General features: G+C 45.0%; 3 protein-coding genes and 1 pseudogene across 4 annotated transcripts; 1 reads left to right on the top strand and 3 right to left on the bottom strand.

Annotated features, from left to right (window-relative positions):
* Positions 1-3,035: 3,035 nt before the first annotated feature.
* LOC106866476 lies at positions 3,036-4,203 on the bottom strand. The gene is made up of 2 exons (XM_014900740.2): positions 3,830-4,203; positions 3,036-3,538 (listed from the first exon to the last, which is right to left on the bottom strand). The coding sequence occupies exons 1-2, from the start codon at positions 4,169-4,171 to the stop codon at positions 3,248-3,250; spliced, it is 633 nt and encodes a 210-aa protein (XP_014756226.1). The 5' UTR covers positions 4,172-4,203; the 3' UTR covers positions 3,036-3,247.
* A 2,086-nt stretch (positions 4,204-6,289) lies between these two features.
* Positions 6,290-6,748, bottom strand: LOC100825010 (geraniol 8-hydroxylase-like). The gene has a single exon (XM_024461442.1). The coding sequence runs from the start codon at positions 6,746-6,748 to the stop codon at positions 6,290-6,292; it is 459 nt and encodes a 152-aa protein (XP_024317210.1).
* A 1,923-nt stretch (positions 6,749-8,671) lies between these two features.
* Positions 8,672-11,432, top strand: LOC104584214 (annotated as a pseudogene).
* Positions 11,433-14,995: 3,563 nt separating this feature from the next.
* LOC106866475 lies at positions 14,996-17,411 on the bottom strand. 2 transcript variants are annotated; one of them, XM_014900738.2, is made up of 3 exons: positions 16,567-17,411; positions 15,864-16,241; positions 14,996-15,344 (listed from the first exon to the last, which is right to left on the bottom strand). In XM_014900738.2, the coding sequence occupies exons 1-2, from the start codon at positions 16,912-16,914 to the stop codon at positions 15,870-15,872; spliced, it is 720 nt and encodes a 239-aa protein (XP_014756224.1). In that variant the 5' UTR covers positions 16,915-17,411; the 3' UTR covers positions 14,996-15,344; positions 15,864-15,869. The 2 variants fall into 2 exon arrangements, with proteins under 2 accessions (XP_014756224.1, XP_014756223.1); XM_014900737.2 differs by having other exon boundaries at positions 14,996-15,347; positions 16,567-17,410.
* Between the last annotated feature and the right edge of the window lie 245 nt (positions 17,412-17,656).

Genomic DNA, 17,656 nt, shown 5'->3' with positions numbered 1-17,656 from the left:
CACTGCAGCGCCCGCCGACCGCCACTCGAAGCCTCGCCGGAGTCCGCCGCCCGCGCCGTCGCGTCTCCGCCGTCCTAGGCAAGCCCTCCGGCCTCCCGAAGCCGCACCGACCCCGTCCCCGTCTCCGCCGTGCCGCGCTGCGCCGACCCCGGCCATCCCCGCGTCGCCCGCGTCGCCGGAGCACCCCGCGCCGCCGCCGCCCGTGCCGCGCCGTCACCGGAGAAGGTCGCCGGAACCCTAGGTAAGCCCGAGAGCCCCCGTCCGTCCGATCTTTGATCAACGGCTCGGATTAGATCGGGTTAATTCCCTTAAGTGAACCGGTACGCGCCTATCAGAAGCTGCCACGTGTCACCCGGTTTCATAAAATAAAAATGTAATTTTAATTCCCCGGAATTAATAAAAAGCACTTTTGCAGATAGGCCCCTGTAACTTCAAATGATCACAACTTTAAATCTGTTTGGCCAAATTTAGTGATCCACACCTTTTTGGAATCCTTAGGAAATGTAGAATCTTTTGGCACTGTCCAAATTCAAATTTGAATATTTGAATCACATTCAAATTACAGATTAGGGTTTTATGCCATTTAAATCATAACTAATTATTTAGAAGTCCTTTTTGAATGAAACCAGTGCCCAAAATTTTGTTTTAATGTCCTCTGTCCAATGGGGCAGAGAAATAAATATTTTGAATTAAATTGTTTTGCAGATGCAAATAAAACCTCATTTTAGGTTTCAAACCCTAGATTTTGCTTTTGCTTAAAAACCCTAATTACATGTGTTTAATTCTCAAGACATTGGATCAGCAGATCACCCAAATAAAATAAACCAAACTCATGTCACATGTTTTGCATTGCATCATGACATACATATTCTTTTGCTTGTGTGGTGTGTTTATGTATGTGTATGTTTGCCTGATTGTATAGTTTTCTCGGAGAGCGAACTGTGTGACTGTGAAGGGTGTTTGAACTCCAACTACTATCAAGGCAAGTTCACTTTGATCATTTACCCATTATTTTATTATGCACTAGATTTTATTAGTTGCATTGTCAGGATTATTATTGTATCTATGCTAGCTATGATCTGTCCTAGTAGTATAGGATACCTTTGTCATGACCTTACCACCAATTGCCATCGTAGTACTAAATTGCTATGCTATGATAATATACGAGGGTGGTATTAATACAATGTGATACTATTAAATTACAATATGAATTTCCTAGCGTATGGCAAAACAAGTAATTCAATGAACCTTCCTGGGTGGGCTGCTTTGAGTTTTTGGTTGTCGTGACGTTAGGTCCATTTCTATGGGGCCCGCTGAGTCGTCTCTCCGTGTGATTCGGGAGCGTCCATGGTCGTCTCCCCGTGCGATTCGGGGAGCGCCTGCGTCATAATGTGGGATGCCACCCGGGGTAACCAGAGACTGGACTAGTTTCCTGTTTAGTAGCTTCCAGTACAACCACATGGTATTATGAGCTCTGCCAGGATGGATGTAAGAAATATGAACCTGGATCCGAGGTGACATCGGTATGTAGCAGTGTAGGTTGGAACGCGTCCCTCAGGTGGTTTGGGGGAATATGTTCTGAAAATTCCTGTAATCGATGCCGTTGCTACTCCATCTGGCGGACAACAAGGGATTAACACGTCGATTTCTTGTGGGTAAAGTGTACCACCTCTCGAGAGTGTCAAACTAAGTACTTAGCCGTGTCCCCGGTTACGGACGATTATGAGCAACTAGATATTGAAGCTGTAAGAAAAATCTCACTCATTCAAATTTCCTAATAAAATGAATGGTTTGAACTGGGTAGGAGCATTGATGTTTCTACTCAATGTGCCTAGGTTAATAGGAGCATGGATGTTTCTACCCCGTGTCCAATAGAATTCAAAACTATTTGTCTAAAAATGATAGGATTTGAATAAAGATGCTTTTGTGCAAAATAGCCCAAACCCCACTTAGCCAAACTATGCATGTACTTGGTAGGACCTTTATAACTCTAGTGAGATTGCCAAGACATTCAAATGTATTGACCACGTAGTGGCTGCAATTAACAATGCAGGTGGATCCGACGATGAGTGAGGTTCGTCGTTTTGTCATGGGTCATGTGCTTACATTCCAACATGCTCTCTCCTCTGGGAGTAGATGAGGCCCTTTTTACTCTACCTTTCCGCTGCAGTTTCATGATACATTGTTGTCATGGTTTTGAACATTATTTGTTTATGCTGGCCTAAGAGGTCATGCAAGTTTGTAAGTACAATTTAAGTTCTGGATGATACGATGTAATAAAGTACTTTTGACCTTTGAATCTTGGTATTACATCTTGAACTGTGTGTGCTACTGAGTCGATCCAGGGACTAGCACAAGTAAGCACAGAGATCGAACCCTTGGTGAAGGGGGATCGCTTCAAATTTTCTCTAAAACAAAACAACCAAGACTTTCGTCGGATTAGGAACATGAACAGAAGTTCAGTATCGACATTAAGCATCCAATACAGTAGATATGATCGCATGACCAAAGCAGATCGATTTAAATCAGTCTATGCCACCCATTTTCCAGAAACAGAGGTGTTTTGTACCCTACGTTTATGGGATTTCATACAATTCCTCCTTTTGTCAGCTTCAGCTGGTAGTGCTGGTTAATACTTACAATTTACAGTACACCTGATGATATGAATCCATAACATCAGGTACTGCCAATAAGCACCATCTTTTTTAGAACAGCACAACTATCAGAAAATGCTGTCAAATAACTAAAAAGAGAAATAATGTCAATGAACAATCATCAAGGTTGTTTCCCAATTTCTTGCGGTGCAATTAATATGTATCCTTGGGGAGAACACGTGGACAACAAAATAATCTCTCGCTGTAATAAAATATATGATCTCAAAGGCAGTGCATAGTATAAGTAACAATTAAAGGGCAAAATTTGGAATTGTGTATCCATTGTACGGCCATGTTTGACATAATATCTGTTGCAACGTACTGAAATATAAAAGCATAAAATTGTGACACAAAACATAGAACATTAAAGTAGGCAGAACGAGACTAAGTAGAGTAGGCCTCAGAGCCAGCCCTTGATTCAGACTTTCTAGTGGGTTTAACAGAGAAATTCTCAAAGACAGAAGAGTTTCCAGAAAAGATGCTTGCAAGCAGTTTTCTTCCCACAGCACATACCTACCGTAATCTCTCGAGCTGCACAGCCACCAAAATCACAAGTATGCATGACTTGAACCTAAAAGGTTTTTTTCTGAATTTTAAAATACAGTGATTTGATTACAACAGCTGCATGCTAGATAAGAAAATTTTGGGCCAATTGGCTGCTCGCACGATAGACCATAGGTGATAATTGTTAAGGCGCCTAAGAACGCCACAGTCACAATTACAGAACCAATCTTTCCACCATCTGATCCCATCACTGGTAACAGCCAGCCGATAACTAGACGAGTGACAGTGGATATCAGGTAGGAAGTCAGAGACGCAAGCACCCATTGCGCGCGAGTGTCACGAAGCAACTCCCAAATCAACTCCTTGGCGGGCCCAAAACTCTGGGTGAGGTCGACACACCGGAGCAGGCACAGTCAAAACAAAATAATATGAGTAAACCCCAGCTATGAACAACGCACAACCAAATGCTTTGAAAATGGAAGGATGCATATGTACTCATCCAGAACAAATTAAACTTATATTTTTTCAACAACTTACCTTGAATTTTCTCTTGACAAAAGTAGAGCAACTCAATTTTAAGGGTGCACAGTAAAATAGCTAGAGCCGACTCTACCTATTGCTACAATCCGCTGAAATCAAAATTAAAAGAAACTTCTTTCCGCGATATATACCTTCTTGGCATCGGAGGAAAAGTTGCATCCGAGGAATCCCATTCTGACCATGGCACACACAGCCAGCAGCAAGGCGAGGGCGAGCATACCCAAGAGAACGACAGCGAAGATCAAGACCTTAAGAGACGCGGATGCCACGAGTGAACCAGCTTCGCACCAGGCACGGCGTCCAACTTCGGATCCGACGGCCAGGACGGCACAGGCTGCCCAGGCAACCCACGCACTCGCTAAGCTCAGGTAGCTGAGCGCTGCGGCCGCGACCAAGGCGAGGCGCATCAACAGCACCAACCCCGCGACGGTGATCCGCGGCGGCGAGGGCACCACCGCGTCGGCGATGGCCATCGGGATGGGAAACCCTAGCTCCTGGAAGCTTCTCTCGCAGTGGGGGGGGGGGGGGGGGGGGGTGGCTGGATGGAGTGGGTGAGTTGAGGGGTTTGTGGAAATGGGAAAAGGCGACGAACATGAGAGACGAGACGGGGGTTTTATGCTGAGCTGAGGACGGGTTGGATTTGCGTGCCCGAGCCCAATCAAATAGTGTATGAAGATTTTGCTACTCGTAAATGCTAGTCAAGCAATCATGCCAAATGCTTGATCAAAATTTGGTGTTTATTTGGATAGTGACCAAATATTTGGCTAGCCAATGTCCTATAGCCAACTTTAATTCATATTTTTGCCAAAGTTAGTCAACTCATTGGCTACCAAAACCATCACAATTATTTGGCTAGCCATATTTTTGGTAGAGCAACTTTCGGCTCAAACCAAACAACCCAATTTGGGCCAGAGGTGATTAGGCGCCAAACCTGTAGGTAACACCCGTATCTAACCCCATTATGCCAGTTTGCCATGTGCTTCTCTTTTTACTCTTTTGTTTTCTTTCTTCTCTTTGACACATGCTTCTTTTTTTTACTCTTTTATCTTCTTTCTTTTCTTTGACACATGCATGTTTCCTTTACTTTCTTCACCAAACCTTTCGGTACCGCCGCACTATTTAACCTCATTATAACAACTTGCCATGTGTCTTTTTCTTATTTTACTTATCTCTTTAGTCTTTTGACTTCTCTCTCTTCTCTCATACACACGCATGTTTCCTCTACTTTTCTTCACATGTCTCTCATCTCTCTATTGTCTCTGACGACACCTTTATCACTCTCATTCATGACGGACTGTGCATGAAGCCACAACTATTTGTTCGAAAAAAAGATCCGTGCCATGTACCTTGATGTACTAAGAGAAGAAAATTCACATCGTCCGGTGTGCATATATAGTCGATGATAGGTTTGTCATGTACCTTAATGTAACTCTCATGTATCTTGATGTACCCGTCATCCTGCCACGTACTACAAATTGATAAGGTACTTTCATGTATTAGGATATACAAGCCGGTACAAATGTGAGAATAAAAATGTGTAAGCACATCACATGCAAAAAGATGTGAGCATGTCACATGCAAAAATAAAAAGTACAAAGGTAGGAACAAAAATGTGTAAGCACATCACATGCAAAAAGGTGTCAGCATGACACATGCCAAAGGGGAGAGAATGGGAAAAAAGAGAAAATGTGTCATTACATCATCTGTCACGTCACATCATTCCATACAGTGACAATCATCTCTCTTTAATTTAATGCATAGCAAACTAATTAGTTAGCACTCATCTCAAAAGCACATCTTCTGGATAGCATGACGGAGGTAGATCATGTCGGGGTACCGCCACCGCTTTCCTGACTAGGTGAGCCGCTACTGGACACTTTCTAGTACAGTACTACGTATGGATTTTCAGTACATTGAGTGTTTTTCCCTTCTCTAGCCCTCTCGCGCGAGACATGCCCCTAAAACATGTGCCATAAAACACTCAAACAGAGCCCTCTCTATCCCAAAAGAATGGTCCGATGGAAGGATGACTACTTCCCTTTATAAGCTTCTCGTAGCTCCCTTCCACTAACGAGGTGGGACTAAAGTCACCGGCAACGGTTGGTATTGTAACATGGGAGCTACTCTCTTGTGGTCTCTGCCGCAGAAACGATACGCCTGAGGACGAACATAACGAACGAAAACCAAGAAAGAGACAAGATTTGCGACCCGTGAAAACTTTGCATCTTTTCTGTTCTTTCTTTATTCTCTGGTCCACGATCGACGTAGCAAGTCGTGACCGATTCATGCGCGCTCAGCTAGATCCATTATTTTCATGCCATTTCATAGTGGAACATGCCTTGCGTGTAACAAACTCAACAGAAAGTTAAACTAATAGGCTCGCGTGAACGCAGCACACGTCAGCCTTATTTGCTATCTGTTGTGCCACAAACTAAGTGTATAACAGAGATTCAACGTGACAGAAAACGAGAGAAGCTCCACACAACTAGCTTAAGGACTTGTACAACGAGGGGATAGGTATTTTTTTTTTCTTTCAAAAAAGGGATCTCCCCAGCCTTTGCGATCAAGGGATAGATATACCCGCACTTCAATTATATTGGCTTGGGTATAGCCTTGAGAGGGTTAGCCATGGACAAGGTCACCCCAATCTTCTCCGACATATCAACACCATTTTGCTCAGCCAACCGAGGCAGCGCCCATTCGAAACGATGTAGCAAAGTGGCGAGTATCACATGCATCATCCTACTGGCGAGGGGAAACACTAGGCAAATCCGCCTTCCAGCGCTGAAAGGAATGAACTCCAAGTCCGCTCCTAGGAAATGGAACTCCTTGTCGCCTAGAAACCTGTCAGGGATAAACCTGTCAGGCTCCGGCCATACCTCGGCGTCGTGGTGGACCCCCCAAAGGTTCATTATGACGGTGCTTCCCTTGGGGATGGTATAGCCATGCACCTGCACCGACGTGGCAGCCTTGTTGGGCACGAACGGCACGAGCATTTGCAGCCGGAGCGTTTCCCTGACGACTGCTCGGAGGAAGGGGAGATGGTCCATGTCGGAGTGGTCGACGTGTGTCTTGTCGCCGACAACGCTTCAGAGTGGTCAGCCGCGGCGAACATCGGGAAGAAGTCGGAGACGTTGGGTTTCAGCCCGACGTCCCAGACATGCCGCGCGAGGTCGTGCAGCTCGCGGTACGCTGCTCACGCATCGTCCAGCTGGCAGCCGAACATGGCCTACCACAACACGTCCATCGCGGCCCCGGACGCCCGGCCGGAGCAGGGCGAGGCGCCTCGCCGAGAGCAGATGGTCCGTGCCGACCCTCCGGAGCGAGCGAGCGCCACTTGCTGTGCCTGTGGTTCGGCGGCAGGACGAAGACGGAGTTTGCGGCGTGGCCCGCGCCTAGCCACGCGTCGGGCGGGACCCGGCCCACGAGGCTGAGGTTGTTGTGGGTCTGGAGCACCTCGCGGGCCGTGTCCGGGGAGGAGGCAACGATCACCACGACCCTACCCAGCCGGAGCGTCATGAGCGGGCCGTGGCGCTTGGCGAGGCGGCCCAGGCAGCGGTGCAGAAGCAGGCCCATGAACGCCACGTCCAGTAGGTTGCCGATGATCGGGAGCGGCAGCGGCCCAGGAGGAAGACGGCCGCGAACGTTGCCTAGCAGCTGGTACACGTAGCGTGAGACCAGGAGGAGGAGCACGAGCGAGGACACGCAAGCAATGAAGATGGCCATCGTGCTAGCTCAGCTAGCTGCGATCTAGGCTGCGACACGCTTGCTTTGTGGATCAAACAGAGAGCCTCGCCGGCCTCCTTATATAGAGAGGGAATACTATTTCCTTTTTTTTTCTTTCTATATTTAGGCTAGAGCGCCCCATATACCTGGTAGTCTGGTAGTACATCGTACCTTCAGTGCACTGCAGCCGATGTACGTAGAGATGCAACATGGTGACTCTCAGTGTATCCTTTGATCCTTCTTAGTTCAAACAAATGAACTAGTTTTTCAAAAGAGTAAATTTCAAGGAACCACACTTTTTGTGGCATTGGTCTCACAAAATCACAGTTGTTGCTAATAGTCTCACAGAACCACAACTCAGGGCAGGAAGTCTCAAAAAACCCAAATCTCGAAGATTAAGCGGCTTGACGGTGTTTCTGACGACCCGGGCCCACAATACAGTATCCACGTCAGCCTCCCCGACCCACCATGTGTGCCACGTAAGTTTCCTCCTCACCTGACCCGTTGACGGTTCTCTTAACACCGTTTCGGGCGGGCGCACCCCTAAATTCCCCACCCGAAAACGTTCCCCAACTCGGACAGGCGAAGGGTGGCAGACTGGAGACGAGAGGAGACGATGGCGGCGGCGGCCGGCGGCGAGCGATGGCGGCTCCGGACCTCGACTGGAACGACCCCACGACCAGATTAGAGTACGTTCTCTCCTCTCGTTTCAGCTCTGTACTTTTCCCCGCCGCGCGATTAGGGTTTCGTCGGGGCGGCGGTTCCAGCTAGGGTTTGAGGGGTGGAGAAATTGGTTGTGATCGACGTGGATTCCTTCTTGTTTTTTGTTGATCTAGGTCTTTGGGGAGGGCAATTTATTTATTTCCATTCGTAGTGCAGCAAATTTGAATCCATGTTTCGTATCTCGTCCGCAATTCATGTTCGATGTGCGGCCCCATCTTTATTGAACTTTAGGTTTAATTTTGCGCATATGTGGTATGCCTGTGTTCTTTGATGAAGCACTTTTATTTTCTACCATTGTTATGCATTATAGTTTCGAGGACCAGTTGTGGACTGTGAAACTGCATCTAAGTTTCTCTTCGAAGAAGGTGACCAGATAGTGGGAAGGTCTTATTTGAACCATAAGGACTTGATTGGGTTAATGGTGGCAAGTGGTTATACAGAGGCAGATTACCTGTACTATTCTAAGGGTGATGGAACAGGAATGTGTGGATGGGAGATGCTAGGTTCTGATGATGTAGTCGCACATGTTTAAGAAGTTTTCAAGGTGTATCAATTTGCATGTAATTGAGAAAGACAGAATTCTACAGACTGACTCACCAAGCAAAAACTTTGTTGAGTTTTATGGTGATGTCCCTGGTGCTGGAAAGAAGAGACAGAGAAAGAAGGTATCTTTTGTGCAGGATGAGGTACTTGGGACACAACAAAGTGTGAATCAAGAGTGCAGAGTTGGTGTTCAGATGAAGGACAAGGAGAAGGCCCCTATCGTTGATGATGAAGAGCCCACAGCTTCTGACAGCTCATATTCCAGTGAGAGCTCTTTAGAGTTAGACAGCTCTGCAGAGGAGGAAGGAGTGGATCCTAATGACACATTTGAAGGTGACAGTGAAGTGGAGGAACTTTATCCAGTTAGAGCTGATGTTCAGAAGGAAATAGCTGCCATCAATGAGGCTAAACCAAAGAAGCCAAAGAAGCAATATGCATTGAAGACCAAGGCAGCAAAGGACAGAGTTGCTAGATATAAACTAAGGTCAGCCACTGCAGCTGCAGATAAGTACTTGAGTGATGAAGATAGTGATGAGAACAAAGATTTGGAATACTCAACTGATGATGATGGTGCTCAGTCATTTGTGTTCCAGGCACCTAAGAAAAGAAAAGGCAGAGCAAAGAAGGATATGGTCAGGATTTGGTATGATGAGAACAAGCCAAAGCCACACACCCAGTTCAAGGTGCTGATGTGTTTCAAGGATGTGCATCAGTTTAGAAAGGCTCTGAAGAATTATCACATTACTAGAGATTATGCATATCTCAGAAATGATAAGGACATGGTCATAGTTAACTGCAAGTTAACTGGTCCTTGCCCTTTTTACATGGTGTCATCACGGATCAAAGGAGAAGAAACACACTGCTTGAGAGTATTAGTTGAGCCCCACACATGTGGAATCACACATGAAACCACTAGGATCAACAGTGCATGGTTAGCCAAGTTTTATGAAGACAACATAAGAAGTGACCTAGATTACAAAATTCAGTCAATGAAAGACACCATTTTGAGAAAATATGGGGTTGAAGTGAGCAAACAGATGGCATAGAGATGTTGGAAATATGCCCTAGAGGCAATCATGTGATGATGTTATTTCCTATGTATTCATGAGTTATTGTTATTGTCCTTGAACATCATCACTGATATGTATCAATAAATATGTGATTTGTTTGTGAGACTAAGTATTCTATGATGTTGTTCCGCTACGGGTCTGCGCGTCTAGTGGTAATCTCGTGATCCATTATCTACAGCATTGATCCGGGCGGAAGCGGTAGAAATTTTTATTTTGTGCTAGCGTAGCATACCGCGTTCCCCAACAATAGAGATAGAGCTAAAGCACAAGAGGTGGTGCTAGGCAACCACAAGGAGCAATACTTGAGGATAAGAGACTATCTAGTTACAGTTCTCCACACCAACGCTGAAAGCAGAGAAATTGTTTCTACAATTCATAACCCAAATCCCCAAATGAATCCAAGATCCATGTGCTTTTCATAATGTTGAATGCATAGAAGGAGGGTTTCCTTAATGGCTGCAGACCATTCATAGGTAAATGAAAATTACCATTTGTTTCTTGTTCAATGTTGTTGATAACATGTCTAACTGCAGTATGGTTATGGTTTGATTTCTAGGTGTGATGGTTGTTTTGTGAAGCTGACCACAGGGGCACAAGTTCTAGCTGCCAGCGGCAGGGATGGCAATAACAATCTCTTCCCTTTAGCCTTTGCTGTTGTGAGTAAAGAGGATACTCCATCATGGTGTTGGTTTTTGGAGCAATTGAAATATGGTCTTGGTGGGGATTCAGGGAACTTTGGAAAATGGACCTTCATGTCAGACAGACAGAAGGTTAGTTCTATTCTATATCCACTTCTTGTCACTAGCTATGCAATAATTAGTTCTAGATGCCAGTTATAACTAAACACATGTAATTTATATTTCTTAGGGACTACTTATTGCACTCCAATGTGTGTTTCCTGAATGTGAGCATAGGTATTGCTTAAGGCATATCTATTCTAATTTCAAAGTTGCTGGGTTTAGGAGAGGGGACCTAAAATCACATATGGATGCAGCAGCTTATGCTTTCAGTAAACATTATTTTGATATGGCAATGGATAGACTTAAACAAGATTCCGAGGAAGCATGGGAATGGCTTAATAAGATACCCACTAAATGTTGGGCCTAGACATGCAATGGACACAAATTGTAAGACATATTTAGTTGTGAACAATCTGTCAGAGGTTTTTAACAACTTTATTATCCAAGTTAGAGATAAGCCAATTGTCACCATGATAGGTGGAATAAGAACTAAGCTGATGGCCAGATTTGAAGCTAAAAGAGTTGGGATAGAAAAAGCAAAGTGGGAAATAACACCAACTTATGCAGAAAAGTTAGAAATTGAAAAAAAGAATCACAAGTATTGCAGGCCAGTCTGTGCAGCAAAGGGCTTATGGCAGGTCACATCTGGAACCAGAACATATGTAGTGAACCTGGATGCCAGAACTTGTGGTTGTAGGAAATGGGATTTGACAGGGATACCTTGCAAGCATGCCATTTGTGCCATATATAAAGCTAAGGAGCACCCTGAAGACTATGCCAGTCCTTTTTTCAAAAAGCCACTGTATGTTGCAGCTCACAATGAGGTAGTCTTTCCTGTTCCTGGACAACATGATTGGTTGAGCACAGCCTCAAGAGACATTGATCCACCTCAGTTCTTCGTTCATCCTGGTAGGAGAAAGAAAAATAGGTGATGAAAAAGAAGAGCCAAGGGGGAGAGGCAGACTGGTTACCGTTACTTGTTCTAACTGCAGAAGGAAAGGCCACAGATACACCAACTGTGCACTTCCTTTGAAACCTGAGTTGGCCATAAGAAAGAATTAACATAAGGTTAGTTAAGATCTACATTTTTCCAATTTTCATGCTAATTTCCATAACTGCAACTTCTTGTTCCATTATGTTGACAGAGCAACAGAGCAGCCCCAAGTGAAGGAGAAGGAGAGAATAACAACCAGCAACATGCAGCCCCAAGAGAAGCAGGGAATAGCAATCAGGCATCAGCAGCAGGAAGGGCTAGAAGAGCAGCTCCAAAACCAGCTTCAAAAAGAGGAAGGGCACCAGCAGCTCCAACAGCATCAGCTCCAGCAACAGCAAAAAGAGCCAAGACATCACCTGCTGTGACTAGATCCAAGGTAGCACAACCATCAGTTCCAACCCATGCAGCAACTAGAAGGGCCAAGACATCACCTGTTGTGACTAGATCAAAGGCAGCAGCACCATCAGCTCCAGGACAGGCACCAACTAGATCTAAGACAGCAGCTGCACAGTTCGAGCCACCAAGAGTTGCTCCATCTGCACCTGCAGCAGCACAGCCTTCTACATCAGGTAGGCCTGCAAGGAGTAATCCAGGGAAACTACCTCCAAGATATGAACAAAGCAGGTTTTGGCAGTATCTCAACTGCTCCAAGGGAGCAAACAAATGATGTATGACATTGCATTAAAACTCTATATTTTGTCTGTGATGTATGACTGAGCATGAACTCTATATTTTGGTTGGCCTGTCAATTTGTAAGGCACTGAGATTGCTGTGAACTTGTTTAGAAGTGAAGTTGTCTGAACTTGTTTAGAAATGAATTGATTGTCTGAACTTGTGGATGCTGTCAACTTGTAAGGCACTGAATCTGTTTAAATGCCGTCAATTTCTTTCTGTGACCTTGTTTTCTGTCAATTTGTTTATGTGTACTTGATTTCTGTCAAGTTGTGGATGCTATGATTTTGTTTATGCTGTGACGTTGAATCTGTTCAGATGATGTTTACAACTAATATTGTAACTAAAATGTAAGGCAGCAAACTCCACTTAAACAGAACACAACTACTGCAGTATGAACATTTAGAAAGTTCAGGAAATACAACTAGTTTAGAACAAATATCAAGAACACTTATTACATTTTTGAGTACAAACAATACATGACTGCACCTAGAGTGACAGCAACACTGCATGACACCATTGCAAAACACCTCAAATCAGCCTCCTCCCTCTTCCCTTCTTCAACCTTGTCTATCAGTTCTGCTATCTTCTTGTTCCCTTCCTCAATTTTCCCTTCCAATTCCTCTCTCACTTGATCTTGTGCTGCTAATTCAAACTCCAACTTCAACATCTTGTCACATAAATTTTGGTTCCCTTTCTTCTCTTCAAACAAAAGTGCATCAAGAGTACGTATCTGCTTCACATATTCTGCAGGACCAAAGGCATTCGACTGAACTTTTTTGACATTGCCGAAGTCCTGATGTTCCACATATCCAAGATTTTCCTCTTAATTCAACAGGTCATCAAAGTCTACATACCCATTATCATACTCCATTCGAAATTACAACATCATTTACTCAACTGCACCAAATATTCAAAACTCAAAAACTCGAAACTCTGCCTCAACAAATCGAGCTATGGGGTGCTTAGGTTGAAATGGTTTACCTTGTCACGCTCAATGGAGCTGCTAGCCACTGAATCCCTCAGCCACGACATCATGGAGGCACCCCCCCTTCATCCGTGAATCCGCTACGGCCCATCCAAGCTCGACGGCGACGACAAGCTAGGGTTGAAACTCGACCGGCGGGGAAGGGGCGCTAAGGGAAGGCACTTCGAAAGACCTAAACCTCGCCGGCTCCTGTCGATTCCATCTCCAATTGAGGGATTGATCAGCTAGGGTTCGTCGGCGGGACAAACAAATGGGGAATTTGGGGGTGCGCCCGCCCGAAACGGTGTTAAAAGAGCCGTTAACGGGTCGGGTGAGGAGGAAACTGACGTGGCACACATGGCGGGTCGGGGAGGCTGACGTGGATACTGTATTGTGGGCCCGGGTCATCAGAAACACCGTCAAGCCGTTTAATCTTCGAGATTTGGGTTTTTTGAGACTCTCTGCCCTAAGAGTTGTGGTTCTGTGAGACTATTAGAAACAACTGTGGTTTTGTGAGACCAATGCCACAAAAAGTGTGGTTCCTTGAAATTTACTCTTTTCAAAAAGTTATGTCATTTTAAAACTTTAGTGCATTTGGTTGAACTATGGAGGGTCAAAGGGTACCCCGAGGGTCACAAAGTTACAGCTCTAGATGTATGGTTGTATCGTTCTGGGCGGGCAGACCATTGTCCTTGATGTAGCACGTGAACCGTCGGTCAGCGGCCTGCAATAGCTTAGCGTGGCACATGTGCTCGTCGAACAGAGGTGACACGGACACATATATGTGAAATCTGAATTTTTTGCGGGAGTGGCCTCCTCGTCAATCGTTTTTGTCAAAAATGGCCTCCTTCAAAAAACTATTGACAAAACTATTCTGACAAAAAACACAAAAAGCGACACGTGGCCTTTTGGCCAATGACATTGACGGAATGCACTATAGCACGTACTGTAACACTTCGCGTTGTGTACTAAAAAGTCTTGCACGCGTCCTTCCACCAATGCCATTTGACGGCCCGTGTTGCTTTATGGGCTTTCCACGAGATCATTTTTGCCAATTTCTTTTGGGAGGGGGTTATTTCTGTGAAAAACGTCCGCGAGGGCAGAGGAGGCCAGTCGAGAAAAAAAATCGTGAAATCTGTCCTGCAATATGATGCGGCTATGGAAAACGTGCATCGACACGCTGCAATAGGGTACAACTCGCCCTCGTCTCCTTGCAAGCTGGTACCCCTGTACAAGCATCCGACTGCAACAAGATGTACGGTATACAAGCGACAGGCTAGGTCACAGTCACGTACGCCGGAGTGTTGTCGGTGCCGGGTCAGGGCTGCCGTTTTCTCAGCGTTTTCCACGGGGGCGCCAACATCGTCCATTTTCTGCATGACAAGTCCAAGCTCAACAAGCTCCACGAACCGAGCCCAAAAACTGAGCCCAGAAGAAGCCTACCGATTGCAGGCCAAGCGTCTACGTCATTTAGGCAGGTGTTGGCTGACAGGGCCCAGCTTTCCTTGCTTCATCCTTGGGCCCTGGCACAGAGTGCAAAGAAAGAAGTTCCATCCTCAAATGTATTCCCGACATATTCTCGAAAACAAATCTATTGCCAACGGATCAAAATTCCCTGAAATCAAATCTGGCCTAATTTACATCCAAAATGTACAAAATCAGATTAATCATAGTTTGAGGGGTTTTAGAGCCGTTGATCATCGTCAGGGGGCAGCGAATGGCGCCGCTGCCAAGTACGCCGAGGACTGCATGCGGCTGCCTCTTGGACTGTCCTCATCTTCAATGACGATACGACTGGACGGTCTTCGGTCTACTTCTTCGCCTGTCTGTTCTTCCAATTAATAGGATACTCGAACAAAAAATTTGACCCAAAGGCGCATCATACACAAGCCAATTCCACCATATATATGGATATACACATAGCATAGAGTTGCGAGAGTATGAAGCATAACGAGTAATACTCCTACATATCATTCCCAGACTCATAACGACAAGGCAAACCTCTTACTAGCTATAATAGGTACTTAGAAAGAAGCAGGTGACAGATAAACTTCTAGTGACAGTAGAAAGCAACATGTCTGTTAAAAACTTGATATTTTTCCTCCCCAGAAACTCGTATCTGTTGGGATCAAACAAAACCGTCAGCGAGTGCAATGTATTGTACCTCCTTCTCCATTTGTTACAGCCAATTATTTCTCTTCTTAGCTTTGTCTGCTAAAAAACAACCAAGACATCCATCAGATTAGGCACATAAACAGAAGTTCAGTATCTACATTAAGCATCCAGTGATGTAAATGTGATCGCATTGTTCAAAGCAGATCGACTTAAATCAGTCGATGACACCCATTCTCCAAAAACAGGGGTAATTTGTATCCTACGTTTTTGGGATTTCATATAATTCCTGTTTTCTTTGTCAGCTTCAGCTGGTAGTGCTAGTATTACTTAATACTTACAATTTACACCTGATGATATGAATCCATAACATCAGGTACCGCCAATAAGCACTATCAATTTTAGAACGGCATTCAGCTATCAGAAAATACTGTAACTAAAAAGGAAATAGTGTCAATGAACTATCATCAAGGTTTGCTGTGAAAGCTAATGCATAACAACCAGGCGAGATAACAAAATCTCCATTCAGCAGTCAAGGGAAATGAAAACTGGAGAGTGTAGTACACATGACACAAAGAGCAAGAGGGGGTGCCAATTGCTGAAGCTATGGAAAAGTACCTCAAACTACACCGTTGCTTCAGTGTCTTCCAAACCCTGTTGCTTCAATGCCGAGGTAGAGGGACTGTACATCAGCAACAGTTCTGCTTCAATCTCTTCAATTTTCTGCTTGACTGTCCACATTATCCTCCAGATCAACAGTGCGGCAGTTGGAACCATGACAAAGCAACTCACTACCAAGGCGCCTAACAGTAACAACCACACAGTCACAATTACAGAACCAATCTCTTCACCCTGAGATCCCTTCACTGGTAACAGCCTCTCGATAACCAGACAAGTGACGCTCGATATTAGGTAGAAGGTCAGAGACGCGAGCAACCGTTGCACGCAAGTGTCATGCAGCAACTCCGAAATCAACTCCTTGGTCGGTCCAAAACTCTGCGTGAGGTCGACACGCCAGACCAGGCACAGTCAAAACAAAACAATATGAGTAAATGCCAGCTATGAACAACACATGCAGAACCAAATGCTTCAAAAATGGAAGCATATCCTCTAAGATCAAAATTAAAATGCAGATGTACTCATCCAGAACAAACTTAGTATTTTTTTAACAACTTGTCTTAAATTTTGTTTTGAAAAAAATAGAGCAACTCTCTATTTTAAGGGTGCATTGTGCACATGTCAAATAAACTAGAGCCGACTCTACCTATACAATCCGCTAAAATCAAGATTAAAAGAAACTTGTTCGATCCGGGATATATACCTTTTTGGCGTCAGAGGAAAAGCTGAATCCGAGGAATCCCATTCCGGCCATGCCACACACAGCCAGCAGCATGGCGAGGACGAGCGTACCAAAGAGAACGGCAGCGAGGATCAAGACCTTGAGAGACGCGAATGCCACGAGGAAACCAGCTTCGCACCAGGCGCCGCGTCCAGCTGCGAATCCAACGGCCACGACGGCACAGGCTGCACAGGCAACCCACGCACTCGCTAAGCTCAGGTAGCTGAGCGCTGCGGCCGCGACGAAGGCGTGGCGCATCAGCAGCACCAACCCCGCGACGGCGATCCGCGGCGGCGAGGGCATCACCGCGTCCGCGTGGGCGATGGCCATCTGGGTGGGAAAATGAAAACTGGGTTCTCCTCAAAGCTTCTCTCGCAGTTGGGGGAGGGGTGGCTGGATTGGCTTGAGGGGGTTTGTGGAAATGGGGAAGGCGACGAACAGAAGACGGGGTTTTATGCCGAGCTGGACGAGTTCTAACCGGATAAGGGAAGATGTTAACACTCAGATACTAGTAAGCATTGACTAATGTCTTTCTTTATAGGGGAAAGAAACAAAACTCAATGCTAGTTTCACTTGGTCGGATTCAGTCACGTTTTATATTTCTTTTGAGCTGGACGAGTTGTAACCGGACAAGGGAAGATGATAACACTCAGATACTAGTAAGCATTGACTAATGTCTTTCTTTATAGGGGAAATAAACAAAACTCAATGCTAGTTTCACTTGGTCGGATTCAGTCACGTTTTATATTTCTTTTGAGCTGGACGAGTTGTAACCGGACAAGGGAAGATGATAACACTCAGATACTAGTAAGCATTGACTAATGTCTTTCTTTATAAAGAAACAAAGCTCAATGCTACTTTCACTCGGTCGGATTCAGTCACGTTCTATATTTCTTTTTCATCTATATATGACCGTCTTGACCCACCAATGAAACATGTGCCATAAAACACTTAGATAGTAAGTATTGACTAATATCTTTCCTTATAAAGAAACAAAACTCCGTGATAGTTTCATGTAGCCAGATTTTAGTCATGTTTAATATATATTTTTCCTTCTATATATGGCCCTCTC

Source organism: Brachypodium distachyon, chromosome 3, assembly GCF_000005505.3.
Source record: "Brachypodium distachyon strain Bd21 chromosome 3, Brachypodium_distachyon_v3.0, whole genome shotgun sequence".
NCBI lineage: Eukaryota > Viridiplantae > Streptophyta > Magnoliopsida > Poales > Poaceae > Brachypodium > Brachypodium distachyon.
Note: the sequence above shows the minus strand (reverse complement) of the source record. Positions and strands in the feature narration are given on the sequence as shown.